The 13,343-nt window shown below is 37.7% G+C and overlaps 1 protein-coding gene across 4 annotated transcripts in view; it reads right to left on the reverse strand.

Moving 5' to 3' along the window:
• LOC149424895 (uncharacterized) overlaps positions 1-4,890 on the reverse strand; it is a 218,357-nt gene extending 213,467 nt beyond the window's left edge. For all 4 annotated transcript variants that reach the window (XM_089647706.1, XM_089647701.1, XM_089647705.1 and 1 more), the window contains exon 1: positions 1,432-4,890. In XM_089647706.1, the coding sequence (XP_089503832.1) occupies positions 1,432-4,763 (3,332 nt within the window). In that variant the 5' untranslated portion in view covers positions 4,764-4,890. The remainder of the gene's footprint in view (positions 1-1,431) is intronic.
• Between the last annotated feature and the right edge of the window lie 8,453 nt (positions 4,891-13,343).

Genomic DNA, 13,343 nt, shown 5'->3' on the forward strand with positions numbered 1-13,343 from the left:
TTTTCTTTATCAATATAAAATACTATTAAATTGATATGAAATAAATAAAAAGATTATTCGAACTGATAACACATTTCTTTAATGCTTCTTCAGAATCTAAGTTGAATGAAGTCTTTTACGATATTAGGCTAATAAGCATGAGCAGAGGCTACGTTATTAGATGTTGAGCGTTTGCTAATACTGTAAAAAAGTTTTTTTCAGGAAAAAGGCGCTTGCAATAACTCGTATTTCGTAAATGTATTTGTTTGGTTAGGACAAGCTTGCCAGTGGAATGGAAAATGGAATGCATGCCGAAATTTTAATAAATTTTACGATTTGAAAGAGAAAAAAAAAACCGCAATTTTTTTAGCTGTAAAGTACCAAAAAGTTAACATAAAATCACATTTGTTCCAGAATTACGTTTTATATTACGCTTTTGTTTTTCAGGTCCACATTAATAGATTAATCTGCATATGTGAAAAATTTATTCAGAAAGTTACGAATCTTTTAATACCAGAGAGTAAAAAAATGAAAATAATAAGTTTCTAGATACATTCAGTAGGGCTTGCAAAGTCAGTAGGCGAGTCACTGCTAAAAACTTAAAAGACAGACAAAGTAAAAAGAATATGTATAATTAATGTTCTTACTGTGTATTTAAACCAAACATTCCACACTCATTATTACATAAAAGTGTAAATGAAAAGACGATGACGATACAAATGATATTTGGGCCTCCAAGAAATTTATCTTTGGAAACAGAAAGAGTGAGTAAGAAATGACGATTATTTTCATCAAAATAGATGTAAAGTAAAGTTGCAAGAATTTTAAAATTAATGTTGGGATTTAAACTTCATGGAAAGTCAATGTAGAATCATAAATACAGCAAATGTGATAATAATATGAACTAACTTGCAGAATATCAATAATCAATCTTTGATGTAACAAGGAAATCTTAGAATATTAAATTGCACACCTTTAATAATGAAATCAATGTGTACGGAGAGTGCTAAACAGTAAACAAAAAAAAATATATGCATAAAAATTCTGGCATTTCACACCTAAAACTAGGAACTCAAAATGGATAAGATGTAGAAATATTCCTAAAAGATGATTCATAATTTACCAAATGGTATTTACTCATGAATTACAATTATCTCAGCACCTTGGAATCAATGATGAAATGAATTTCATTTGTACTGAATAAATAATCAAATATCTCATTAAAAAAAAATTGGGCAGAAGGTCATACATATTAATAAGCCACTGCATCTCATACACAAGATTGTACTAACATACATTAGTTGCATCGCATTCACAGTCAGTACCGAGACTCAAACATCTAAAAAAATCCCCCCGTTCAAAATAAAATGTTAGTGGTCTAGATGTCTAGAAGGATAGGTGTTTAATTTAAGTAGAAGCGCTAAGGCTGGAATATGAATAAAGAAAACTCACCTCTCGTTCTCTTCAGTATTCTGCACAGGAGTATCCTCTTTTCCATCAATATCCCCGAGCTGAGCACCATCGGAGGCCGGGGTGCCTCCGCCACTATCATTGTTGGCCACCTCCCCCACAGAGAGGCCCACTGAACTGTTCACCAAACTGTTAACCACGTGAGACACCACTGCACTGACGGGACTTCCGAAGCTCTGTGTGTCCACAGCACTTGGAGCCGGGCCCGGGTTGGGGGCGTAGTTCATGGAAGAACTCACTGGCAAAGACACTACGGGGGAATTAGTTCCTGACATGATGGGCTGCGTGGCTGACGCAGTGCTGCAAATGTTCTGCTGAGAGATGTGGATGTCCATCTGGTTGCCCACATTCTGCATTCCCATAGGGGTGGTCATGTTGGTCTGAGACATGACTGGCATTACGTTCTGCGGCATGGAGCCCACGCTGCCTTGTGAGTTGAATCCACCTTGAATAGGCATACCAACTTGTGGATGCATACTAGTCTGCGACTGCACAACACTAGTGGAGACAGAGTGAACCGAAGCTCCTTGCATGGATCCCGGATGATTTTGCTGCATCGACATGGGAATATTTTGTCCGTGCTGGATGACATTTTGATTGATGGTTTGTTGGTTAGGAGCAACCATATTTTGCATCATAGGTTGAGAGGGTTGCTGCACTACATTAGAAACCTGTGGCATTTGTTGATTAATCTGTTGGTTTTGTTGAATGGGTACATTCTGCATATTAGACAAATTGGTTTGGCTCATGACAGTCCCCTGGTTAGGCACAGGCGCTTGGTTATTCATGCCCTGCTGAGAGGGCATCACATGGGACAGCGGCATCTGGCCCTGCTGAGAGATGTGGCCAGACTGCCCTTGCCCTGGGGAAGACGTAACTTGCTGGTTAAGCATGGCCTGCTGGGCTCCAATGTGTTGAGGCAGAGGCATTTGTTGATTGACATTATTTTGCATATAAATGGGATCCGACACAGGGATCTGCATATTAGATTGGTTACTATCCATCGACATGGGAATGTTCTGGGGTGCTTGGCTCATCATCTGGATAGTATTCTGAGGCATGCTTTGGGGAGCTTGATTAATAGGATGAATCGAACCAGTCTGTTGACCGGATAGGCCTTGCAAGTTAGCGGGGAGTGTAGCTCCTTGAGATTGCGAACTCATGCCCTGTATATTGTTAGGTAACGTAGCACCTTGTTGAGAATTCACTATATTGGCCATGACTTCCTGAGTCAGGCTCTGTCCCTGTTGATTTAATTGGGATTGTTGTTGATAGTACTGTGGCACAGAATGTTGAGTCTGAACAAGCGGTTGAGAGACTTGTGTCTGCTGTGTCATGTGCTGCGGCTGGTTGGGAATCTGCTGCTGCATCATGTTCTGTGGATTGCCAGCCTGAGACACAGGTTGGGTATTATAGTTATGTTGAACTCCAGACATATTCTGTTGCAACTGTGGATGCATAAGATTTTGTTGTTGAACTTGGCCACCTTGATTGTTGACTTGCCCCTGTTGAGAACTCATCTGGTGCATTTGAGGCTGATTATGCATTTGCGGCATTCCCTGTCCTTGACTATTCATTTGTGGCATTTGCTGCATCTGTTGCATATGACTTTGGATTTGATGAGATTGCTGGTTTTGCATGGGATGCATTTGTGTCTGATTTTGCATATGCTGCATCTGCGGTTGTTGTTGATTTGGTAAGCTCTGTTGATTCTGCATATGATGTCCTTGTTGGGGCATGTTCTGAATAGGAGCTTGTTGGCTGTGCATCTGGTGCAGAGGCTGGTTGGGAACCTGCTGGTTAGACATTTGCTGCATCTGAATCTGTTGTATTTGAGCCTGCTGCCCGGGCATCTGTTGGATTTGCCCTTGGTTCTGTAATTGCTGCATCTGGGGCATCTGTTGCATTTGCTGAATATTGGGCATTTGAGAAGGGTTGTGAGCCATATGCTGTCCTTGCATTTGTTGTTGGATTTGGGCTTGCTGATTTTGAATTTGTTGCATCTGTTGGGGAGGCAACTGTTGGTGCATCTGCATTTGTTGCATCTGAGGAATACCCTGCGACTGGGCAATAACTTGCTGCAACTGGTGGGAAGGAAAGCTCTGCGGCATCTGCTGCACGCTCTGGGGCTGTGACGGTGGGGGGTGGCTAGTGGGCTGCGTAGGGTGCGATACGTGAGACATGCTTTGCGCCTGCTGCTGTTGTTGCTGGCTCACTTGGTTACCTTGAATGCCCTGCGACTGATTGATCTGTTGTGGGATCTCTAGAGGCGGGGATTGCACTGATACATTGCCAGACTGGTTCTGTTGCATCATGTTCAGGGGTTGAGTGAGAGATTGACCGGGTGATGCGATAGAATTTGGTAATTGCTGATGAGTATTTGGTACTTGAAGATCTTTCGCCGGAGGTTTGTTCACTTCCATGGAGACATTCTCTTCATGCTGTCCGTCGTTTAACACAACTCCACTATCGGGGACATTGGGAACTGTAGATGTCTCAGTTTGACAGTCCACATTATTATTAACTATAATCGGTGCACTGGGTTGGGTAGTAGTGTGATCTAAATAGTCCATACACATCCATCGGCCTCTCCGGAAAGGCTCAGTGCTCTCAATCTTTACAACTTTGAACCTCTCGTTACGAACGTGCTCCTGGATCTCTTTCATACCTTCGGCGGGCTTTGGGTTCCCGATAATGTTGTATATGCTGCCTGTGCCCGAGTTAGTCACACTGACATGCATCTCGCCCACGTCGGTGTTGTTAAGGGTCGGCACTCCTGGCCCGTTGGGGTTGTTGCCATCCTGGCCTACGATTGCGAGCCCGTACTGGGAACTAGTGGGTATCACTGGTGCACAACCTAACGAAGCACTAGATGCGTTATAAAACACGTCATCCTTAGAAAATGTATCTTCCGAAAAACTGGGAGTTTCGTTTTCTAAATCTGTTATTCTAGAGATGTCATCGGTATGAGATTCATCTAAATCGTCAGCAGAATCTTCTCCTGCGTCTATACTTACACGGGAACCGACTGTCACACTGGTGATTTGAAACGAAGATATTTTCCTAGTGTTATGTGATGCGGATTGTAGGCTCGTAGGATGGTTGTTGCCTTTCTCCGTATCGTTTAGACGAAGAGATTCACTCGTAGTGCGATGCATAACATTGTTATATTTGTTTTTTTCACTAGTTTTATGTGACTTTTGACTTAGATTGTCAGCCATGTTGAGCTGTCCAAATCGAACGAAACTACATAAGAAAAATTCACAGCAAGTAAGGGTATATTCATTTATCCAACGTTCTAATATAATACACATTAACTAAAAGTGTCCATTATTCACATAAAGCTTCACACAGAAAATTATTCCACTACGTATGATTTAAAATCGTTCGTAAACACACACAGTCAAGAACATCTTTCGGAAAGAGGCAACATGGCGGCCATTTCTGCGCAATGTATTGTGGGTGACAATTTGCGAAGGCTTACGAATCTAGAATAAACGGCCAGTATCGCCTCCTAGTGTGTTTTCTGTGCAACAGATGGCAGTACCAACATTTCTCGAATACAGTTTTCTTTTAACAACCTGGGAAATCGTATTATATGAGTTTTTCGACATTGTTTTGAGATATTATTTTAACCTACCTATATCCATTTTAGATAAAATCCTTGTTAGATAAAATTTTACCAAACAATGTGCAGAAGAAATTTGTTTAGATTAACCAACATTCTAATTCAATGTCCTGTACTGTATACAGTTAGTAAGAACATAAACGACATTGTTTAATGATGTTGCAGAATCATTGGCAATGGGCGAGACATTGAAAAGAGAATTTTCTTTAGTCATTGGACGAGACCATGAAAAAATGTACCCTAACTTATTTTCTTTAAAAAATATATCCTTTGACCACAAGATCATTAAATATTTCATTTGATATCTTTAAAACAAAATGGGTAGGTACTGATTTTAAATATTTCAGATCTAATAATGCCTTATCAAATTTAACATGGTAAAAGTAAATACTATATGGACCGTGAAGCTTCAATATAAAACCAGGTTGAGACTAAAGGAGCAAGGACATGGAGTGAGAGCAAGAGCATTCTATTCTTGCTCGCCTGGTGTCAATGTCTTGAGAACAATATCCCAAAAACAAGTTTGGTGGTGTTTAGACCAATTGAGAGAGTACAGAACAGCGAGCGAATGCACGCCGAGAGGCGCTTTTAGCTGTTCAATTTTTATTGTCATGCAACATGTCTGACGATGAAGACTTAGTTATTTGAAATCCTGCTTATAATGTTACATATCAGTTAAATTTAAAAAAAGGAAAAGCTGAAGAGGATGTTGATGTATTTGTTAGTGTTTTTACAAATATCAATAATGGGAACTCACAAACTTATGCCCTTGATCAGTTGTAAACATTTTTCTTGGTTCCAATAAATATTATACACAGTGTCCAGAAACCCGCAGAATAAGCGGGAAACTGGCGAACCTACATCACGTTGAAAACCAATTTTTTTGTTCGATTTGTGCATTTTACTGAGCGATTTAGTCGAACTCAAAAAGTTATACCATAAAATCGACTCCAAATGTGATACAGATTCACCAGTTCCTCGCTTTTACAGCGAGTTTCTGCACACCATGTATAGGTTGGTAGTGAGTGAAGAACATTTTGATGAAATCGCTCTGCCAGCTAGCACATCCGAACACAGAAAAAGAATTCTCAAAGCAGCTGGGCTCTCGTTCTACTGGACATTTGCATTGAACGATCGAGATTTCTTAGAATTTCTTTAAATATTTCTTTCTAATTCTATTTAGGTAGAAATGCAGCGACACTCTGCAGAATGCTTGCTCGCTCAACAAAAAGAGTTTATGCCAATACAATTTCGCTGGAGAAGAATTAGAAAAACGTCAATAAGGAACAATATTAAAAATATTAAGGAATAATATATAATGAATGAAAAATACTATGGCATCAAAACAAATATATATCTAAAAATTCTTGGTGAACTGGTTTTAGGGGGTAAGATTTGTTCGCTATCTGACTGATTATAACGTATATTCATGATGGGACAGTCCTGAGCACATAAATTTAATGATAAACTTTTTACTTTTGTTTTTATCCTTAGATCCGGCAATAACAAGGAAAAATTATTTAAATTTTTTTATGTACTCCATATATATTTTTTTAATTTAATTTAATTTTTTTTAAATTTTTTAAAAAGAAAGACAAACATTCCCGGGTTACGAATAACCTGAAAATATTTGAAAATCTCCTACTACCACCACAGTAAGCTGAAAATGTTGCTTGTGTTGTGATGGAGGACTTAGCCAGCCGAGGCATTGAACACACTACGCCCGAGTGGGACCCAAGCGCGATGTCAACTCGGCCACCGACCGGACCGGAATGCTGATTTTCAATATATTTGTTTTATTGTATACAGTTAATACAATTAATTAATAAATTATCATTTAAAAACTATTAAGACTGGGAAAGATTTAAACGCCCTGTGATTGGTCATTGGAGGGGCCCCACCACTTTTTCAATGACGGTATAAGGAAACTGATTGTTTACCTCCTTCATCGTACACATCAACACTCTAATTTTTAAAATATGTAAAATGAAGCTATATTTAATTATTATGAATCGCTCTAGACCCTCCAGTGTCCCTGCATACAGCGTTTGTTAGTAAATACACATATTTACACTCAATAACATATGTATATGGAGTGCATAAAAAAATAAAAACAATTTTAAATAATTTCTCCTTGTTGTTTCCGGATCTAAGGATAAAAATAAAAAGTTTATTATTAAATTTATGTGCTCAGGACTGTCTCATCATGAATATATGTTATAATCAGTCTGATAGCGAACAAATCTTAACCCTAAAACCAGTTCACCTAGAATTTTTATGAAGATGAAATTGATTGGTCAGCGGGTTCTGACAGAACTTACATCCCTACCTCATGGATCAGCCGGCCGCGTGCATTAGAATGCAGATAATTATGTGCCAAATTGCGCTGCGTTGACTTGAACACGGTTCACCACTGTGGTATACTAATTATTTCAAAGGAATTCATGTTTTTTGAAAATTTTGCTTAATATTTCATATCGACCCAAGTGGGGTTGACCTTACTGTTGACAAACAAAACCAAGGCATGTATGACGTGACGCGTACCCCGCCAGATTTCAATCATTTTGGCAGGATTTAAAATATGAAATCTTTGAATCGATATTTGTTAAAAGAATTAAAAATACTGGTAATTAAGTTAGAGCTTGATCATTCATATATATATTTTTAAATATCTTGAATTCTTTATTGGGAGAGTTTTACTTTCTAGATTCTCCTAGTAATTAAAATTTTATTTTTGTTTTATTTAATTGTACCGTTTTAGTTTCACAAAATAAAAGTAGACGAACTAAACTAAGTAATCCACTTGTTCGGTCTAGACCAGATTTTAATAGTATTCACGACTTTATGACTTGGACCATCCTGAGTATCAAATATTTCTTCATTACATTTTTTTTATGAACTGGTATTGAATGAAATACTTACTAGTTTATTCAATAATAAGTTTGCTTGTTCATATTAATTTAATTATGTCAGAAACTTGTTAGTGCTACATTATGGTAGTGTTAGCGAACCAGGCTGAGTAGTACATGCTCTTTGTCACTTCTTAAATTATCAATCGTGATCACCTTTTGAAAGATTTCTTTTAGAAAGGAATTTCCAAGCAGGTCCCTATAACTGAAAAAAGGGGCTTGTCTCTTCTCGCAGACTGTGTTTTTAAAATAATGTATACTAGTTTGTACATTTTTCCAAGGAATGTCTTATTATTCTGTTTCATTTCTATATATTATTATGACATATTACTAATTATCGTATTGATATGCTGGTCATAATTTTTTTGTTGTTCTTTATGGTGAGAAGATAATATTTTTAATCCTGACCCACGGCGTATTCTTGACTTGATTCGACTTGTCACTTTATTTTCTTATATTATATCTTCCATATGTCTTTGCTTTCATGTACCTTTGTCTCTTCCTGTATTTTTCATTTTACTTTATTCGTGTTATTATTTTGTAATTTGGACGATTTCCGTTAATAAATAAATAAATAAATAAATTTTTAAAACACATTTTTGTTACAAACATTCTGCTAGAAATCAATATTTCATCATGTTATTATTTTTTTACATTAATCCCACACAGTCTGGCAAAATATTTTCCTCAGGGCCTATGTCATCTTTTGGGATGCTCTGTGGAGGGTCTTTTTTAAGGAAAGGAAGGAGAGGGAGTTCGGGGAAGGCAAAAGGTGTTCAGGATTGACGGACATATGAATATATCCCTCCCACTGCAGCGCAAGGAGATGGGTCGATAGACCAGTTGAAGAGGTTAAAGTGTCTCTCTAAACCAGCCTCAACATCTGGCACACCATACAGCTGGTGGGCAGGCGCATTCTTAACACACCTCAACCGATGAAGCCGATCACCCCTACTAAATTATCAAACGTAGCCAAGCACTTGGGGTGACCTATGGCAGAAGCGTTAGTTATCCATTAAATCTTTTGCGGGGCAGCGATACTGGTAATTTATGAAAAATTGCAAGCGCTGATGAGGGATGGACAGTAAAACTATTCATGCTTGTATTTAAGTACTGATGTAATAGACTCTTGGAAGTATTTATCAAAATTGTATGCACATTACATTTCGTTAGTTCCTTTTAAAACAATTATTTATTAGTTTGTTCACATCCCAGTAGCAACACTACTGCCTCCATATTCTAGCAGTTTTGCACTTTCATTGAAAATGATTGCAATCGAAAAGCAGACCTCAACGCTGAATATTCATGAGTTTTGTGTTGAGCTGAGTGTTCAGTGTTCATGCTACACTTAAATAATGGATAAGTTATGCCATTGTAAGAATCAATTCCAGTAGTAAGAACAGGGAATATCATTACATGTAATTTATCTACAGCAGTGATTCCCAAAGTAGGTGGTGACACCTATTATGGGGCTTTGGGAGAGCATTTAAATTCGCCAATAGGCCTTTGGAGTGATGAGAAGCTGTGCGGAACACCGACTGCTCATTGTACAATTGCCGCTCACAGAGGTTATAATCTTATGTGCAATTTTGTTATAATTTAAGAAATCATTTCCAACAGCATGTAGCGCTTAGAATAACATACGTCGACAAGTCGATTTCTTGCCGCCAATGCTAAAAAACATAATTATTGTGCCACAGCTTGAACGTTGTGAGTTTACACCACTATTTTAACCAAGAACTTAAGATGATACTATGTATTACATAGTGAACTTTGTAGTTTGTGAAACCATATTATAATTATTCATTAAAAAAACAATCAAATTCTAATTACTTGGGGATGAGGAATTTTTTATCAGATTTTAATTTATATACTTAAAAAAAGTTGAATATTCCTAGCGTAACTGTGATGTTGTATCCAAGGTTGGCAGAAAATGTATTTAACAAGGTAAACTCATCCAGGAGGTAGAGCAGTGATTGGCTAGAAAATTGTGAGGTAGCTAGAAGCCCATTTTCCACTGGGAAATTTGAATAACTGCAATAAAAGTGGCATCAAGCCACTCAGAATGCATTTGCAATGATTTATTTATAATGCGTTGGTAATATTATACTAATTATCATATTAAAACTAATGTTAACGGTAAAACCCCAGGAATATTAGCAGCGTTACTAATGCTTTGATGAAGTAGAATCGACGTTATTACCTTGGACATATTGCCTTTGAAGATATTTAAATTTTCAAATTGAAAGTGTCACTCAGCAAAGTATCATGACAAGGATATAACAGGGAAAATGTTGAGAATAATTGTATTTATACAAAGAGTCGCATATGGTGGTAGATACTGCCTTGCTTCCTTGATGCCTTGGTGAATGTGGGGAAATGCGATTATTCGAAATCAAAGCGTTGCTTGAAATGGCTTTAGCCGTATTTGGTGATCATATGTGAATAGCCTTCCTTCCCCACCTTCCTCTTCTCCATTTCCTTCCCCTCACCAAACCGAAATAGCCCAAACTCTTTTCATCACAGCTAAATAGAATAATACAATTTATTAATATAACATAATTATACTGAAATAAGCTAAATTTCAACGTGGATAAAGATACTTAGATAAAACATATATTTTAACAACAACTCCATACAGGCGGCCCCGAGCATAAATTCCAGGCCTATTTCTTCTTCGGGGATGCTGTGCGGAGGGTCTTTTTGAGAAAATGAGGTTATGAAAATGTAGGAGGGTACAAACACGAAAATCTTTCTGCAGCTGAACATTTGAACTCAAGAACTTGTCGTAGAAAAGACCCGTTCTCGTGAGATAAATAATGTCAACCAAGTGTAAATGTTGGGTGCGCCTAGTCAGGTTTCCCGACCATTCACCGTTGCCGAAGGGACAAATGATAATAGTTAATTTTTCAAGTATTGTGGGGCTCCAGGCCAGAGGCTACCAAATTCAACAGTTGTTAAAAGTATGTAATCGTGATGTATTCAATGTATTTAGTAGTATGTACAAAGCTACATAAGTGCGTGGAAAGATATATCAAAAATTATATTTAATAGCTGACGTGTTCTCGACTTTTTCGACGCTTTCTAGCATTCACTTCTCCTTACATTTTTTTCTTCAGTCACATGCGCCTAGTTTTACCATACATTTTTTCACTTTATCCTCGGGCAGGGGCCGGGGTCTGTCTACCTACAGGGTTCCAAGAGGAAATTTATTATACCTCTAAGAACACATTGCACTGTATTTCAAACTGAGATGGAGGCCATCTTAGCCTGTGCATAAGGGAACATCCATATCGGGTACAGGAATATATGCTCTGACAGCCAGCCAGTCTTAATGGCACTGGAAAGTAACCGATGCCACTCCAGACTGATGATGAATGCAGGAACATTCTTGGAGAACTTGCTACCATCAATAAAATAACCTTGATATGGGTACTAGTACATAAAGGAATTGAGGATAATGAGCGGGCTGATGGACTAGCAAGGAAATGGGCGAAAGCCCCACTTGCGGGATTCTAGCCAGCTGTAGGAGTAGCAGCTTGTCACACGAAAATACATATGTAAGGTGGGTAAAATCCCGGCACTGGGAGGAATGGGAAAGGGCACCTGGAATGAGGCAATCCAAAGTAGTCATAAACTGACCTGACCCAAGGCGTACCAGACAACTACCTAATATGGACAGAAACTCATTGAGGGAACTGATAGGACTACTAATGGGACACTGCCATCTCAGGAGACACATGCAGTTGATGGGAGTGGAAAACACCAACAGATGCAGAAATGTGAAGAGGATGAAGATACCTCAATTTACCTTTGGTGCCAACGTCCAGCTCTGTTGGGAACAAGGCTCAGATTCCTGGGAAGATACATTGTAGAACAGAAGACATAGCCACGTATCCAATGACAACCCTGGTGAACTTTATAAAAGGGACCGGGTTTCTATTAAAGGAATGAGGTAAAATGGGAGATATCACAATGGGCCTATGGCCTAAGTCAGTGTTTCCCAGCCTTCTTTATGCCATGCCCCACCGTAGTCTTTTCAAAAGTCAGATGCCCCACCAGCATCTTTTTTAATTAAACAGCAGGTAAATTTTCAAATCTTATTGTAATATGTTTGTAAACATATGAACCCCCAATGAAATTAAATAAAACCTATCCTAATACATATATTATAACTGAAATTATTACAAAACACAAATTGAAAATGTGATTAAGTAGAGTAAAATAAAAATTAAAACAATAATAAAACACAAGTTAAAATTGAAATTTAGTACAAACACACACATATATTGACGCCTAATTCATTATTAAATTCAGTTACACTTGCTACAAAGAAATTTTATGTCCGGATCTAACTTATTTAAGTTCAGTCTTAGGTCCCCTCTATTAGTTATATCCAATCGATTTCGTTTTTTAATGAGTAAATCGCTCATGGTGCTATTTTTTTTGTATGATCGATGAGTATTTCCCTTTATATGTGGAATGTCTACGTGTCTCATCTCTGAAGTGTGGTGCCCCCACCTCTGAGGCGTTATGCCCCACCGGTGAGGCGTTATGCCTCACCGGTGGGGGCACCACACTTCAGAGATGAGACACGTAGACATTCCACATATAAAGGGAAATACTCATCGATCATACAAAAAAAAATAGCACCATGAGCGATTTACTCATTAAAAAACGAAATCGATTGGATATAACTAATAGAGGGGACCTAAGACTGAACTTAAATAAGTTAGATCCGGACATAAAATTTCTTTGTAGCAAGTGTAACTGAATTTAATAATGAATTAGGCGTCAATATATCATTAGGCCAGTGTTTCCCACCGAAACACTGGCCTAAGTGCTCATGGGAACCTTACGTCAACCGTCTCCAATTATAAAAATAAATAAAAACAAGCACTTTCTATTTTTGTAATTTAAAACAAACAGAAAATACTTCTCATTCGCTGCTAAAAGGAATAATTTTAGCGCTTCATTAAACAAAGCAAATGCAAATTGTATGAAAAACCTATTACTATTGAGACAAACAAAACGAAAATAAAATCGTATGTAGGTACTTAGGCAGATATTATATACAGTATATAGCTGTCATAGCTTAGATAACAACAAAAATGAAGATAAATCAATTTATTATAACTCGTCTAATAAAAAAAACCGAATTTTGTGTTTAAAATAAACCAAAGAAAGGAAAAAACGAAGCGAATACTTTATTATATTGAACTTTTCATGCCCGCCGTAGAGCATTTTATTCTCGCATATCGTTCAGTATTATCAAGATTATCAAAGAGAGCCTAATTTTCGGCGATTTTCAACGCTTTACTTTAAACTTCAGTAGGTATTGCACACGTCCGTCCCTG

Source organism: Hesperophylax consimilis, chromosome 3, assembly GCF_061612785.1.
Source record: "Hesperophylax consimilis isolate HC1 chromosome 3, BYU_Hcon_1.0, whole genome shotgun sequence".
Taxonomy (NCBI): domain Eukaryota; kingdom Metazoa; phylum Arthropoda; class Insecta; order Trichoptera; family Limnephilidae; genus Hesperophylax; species Hesperophylax consimilis.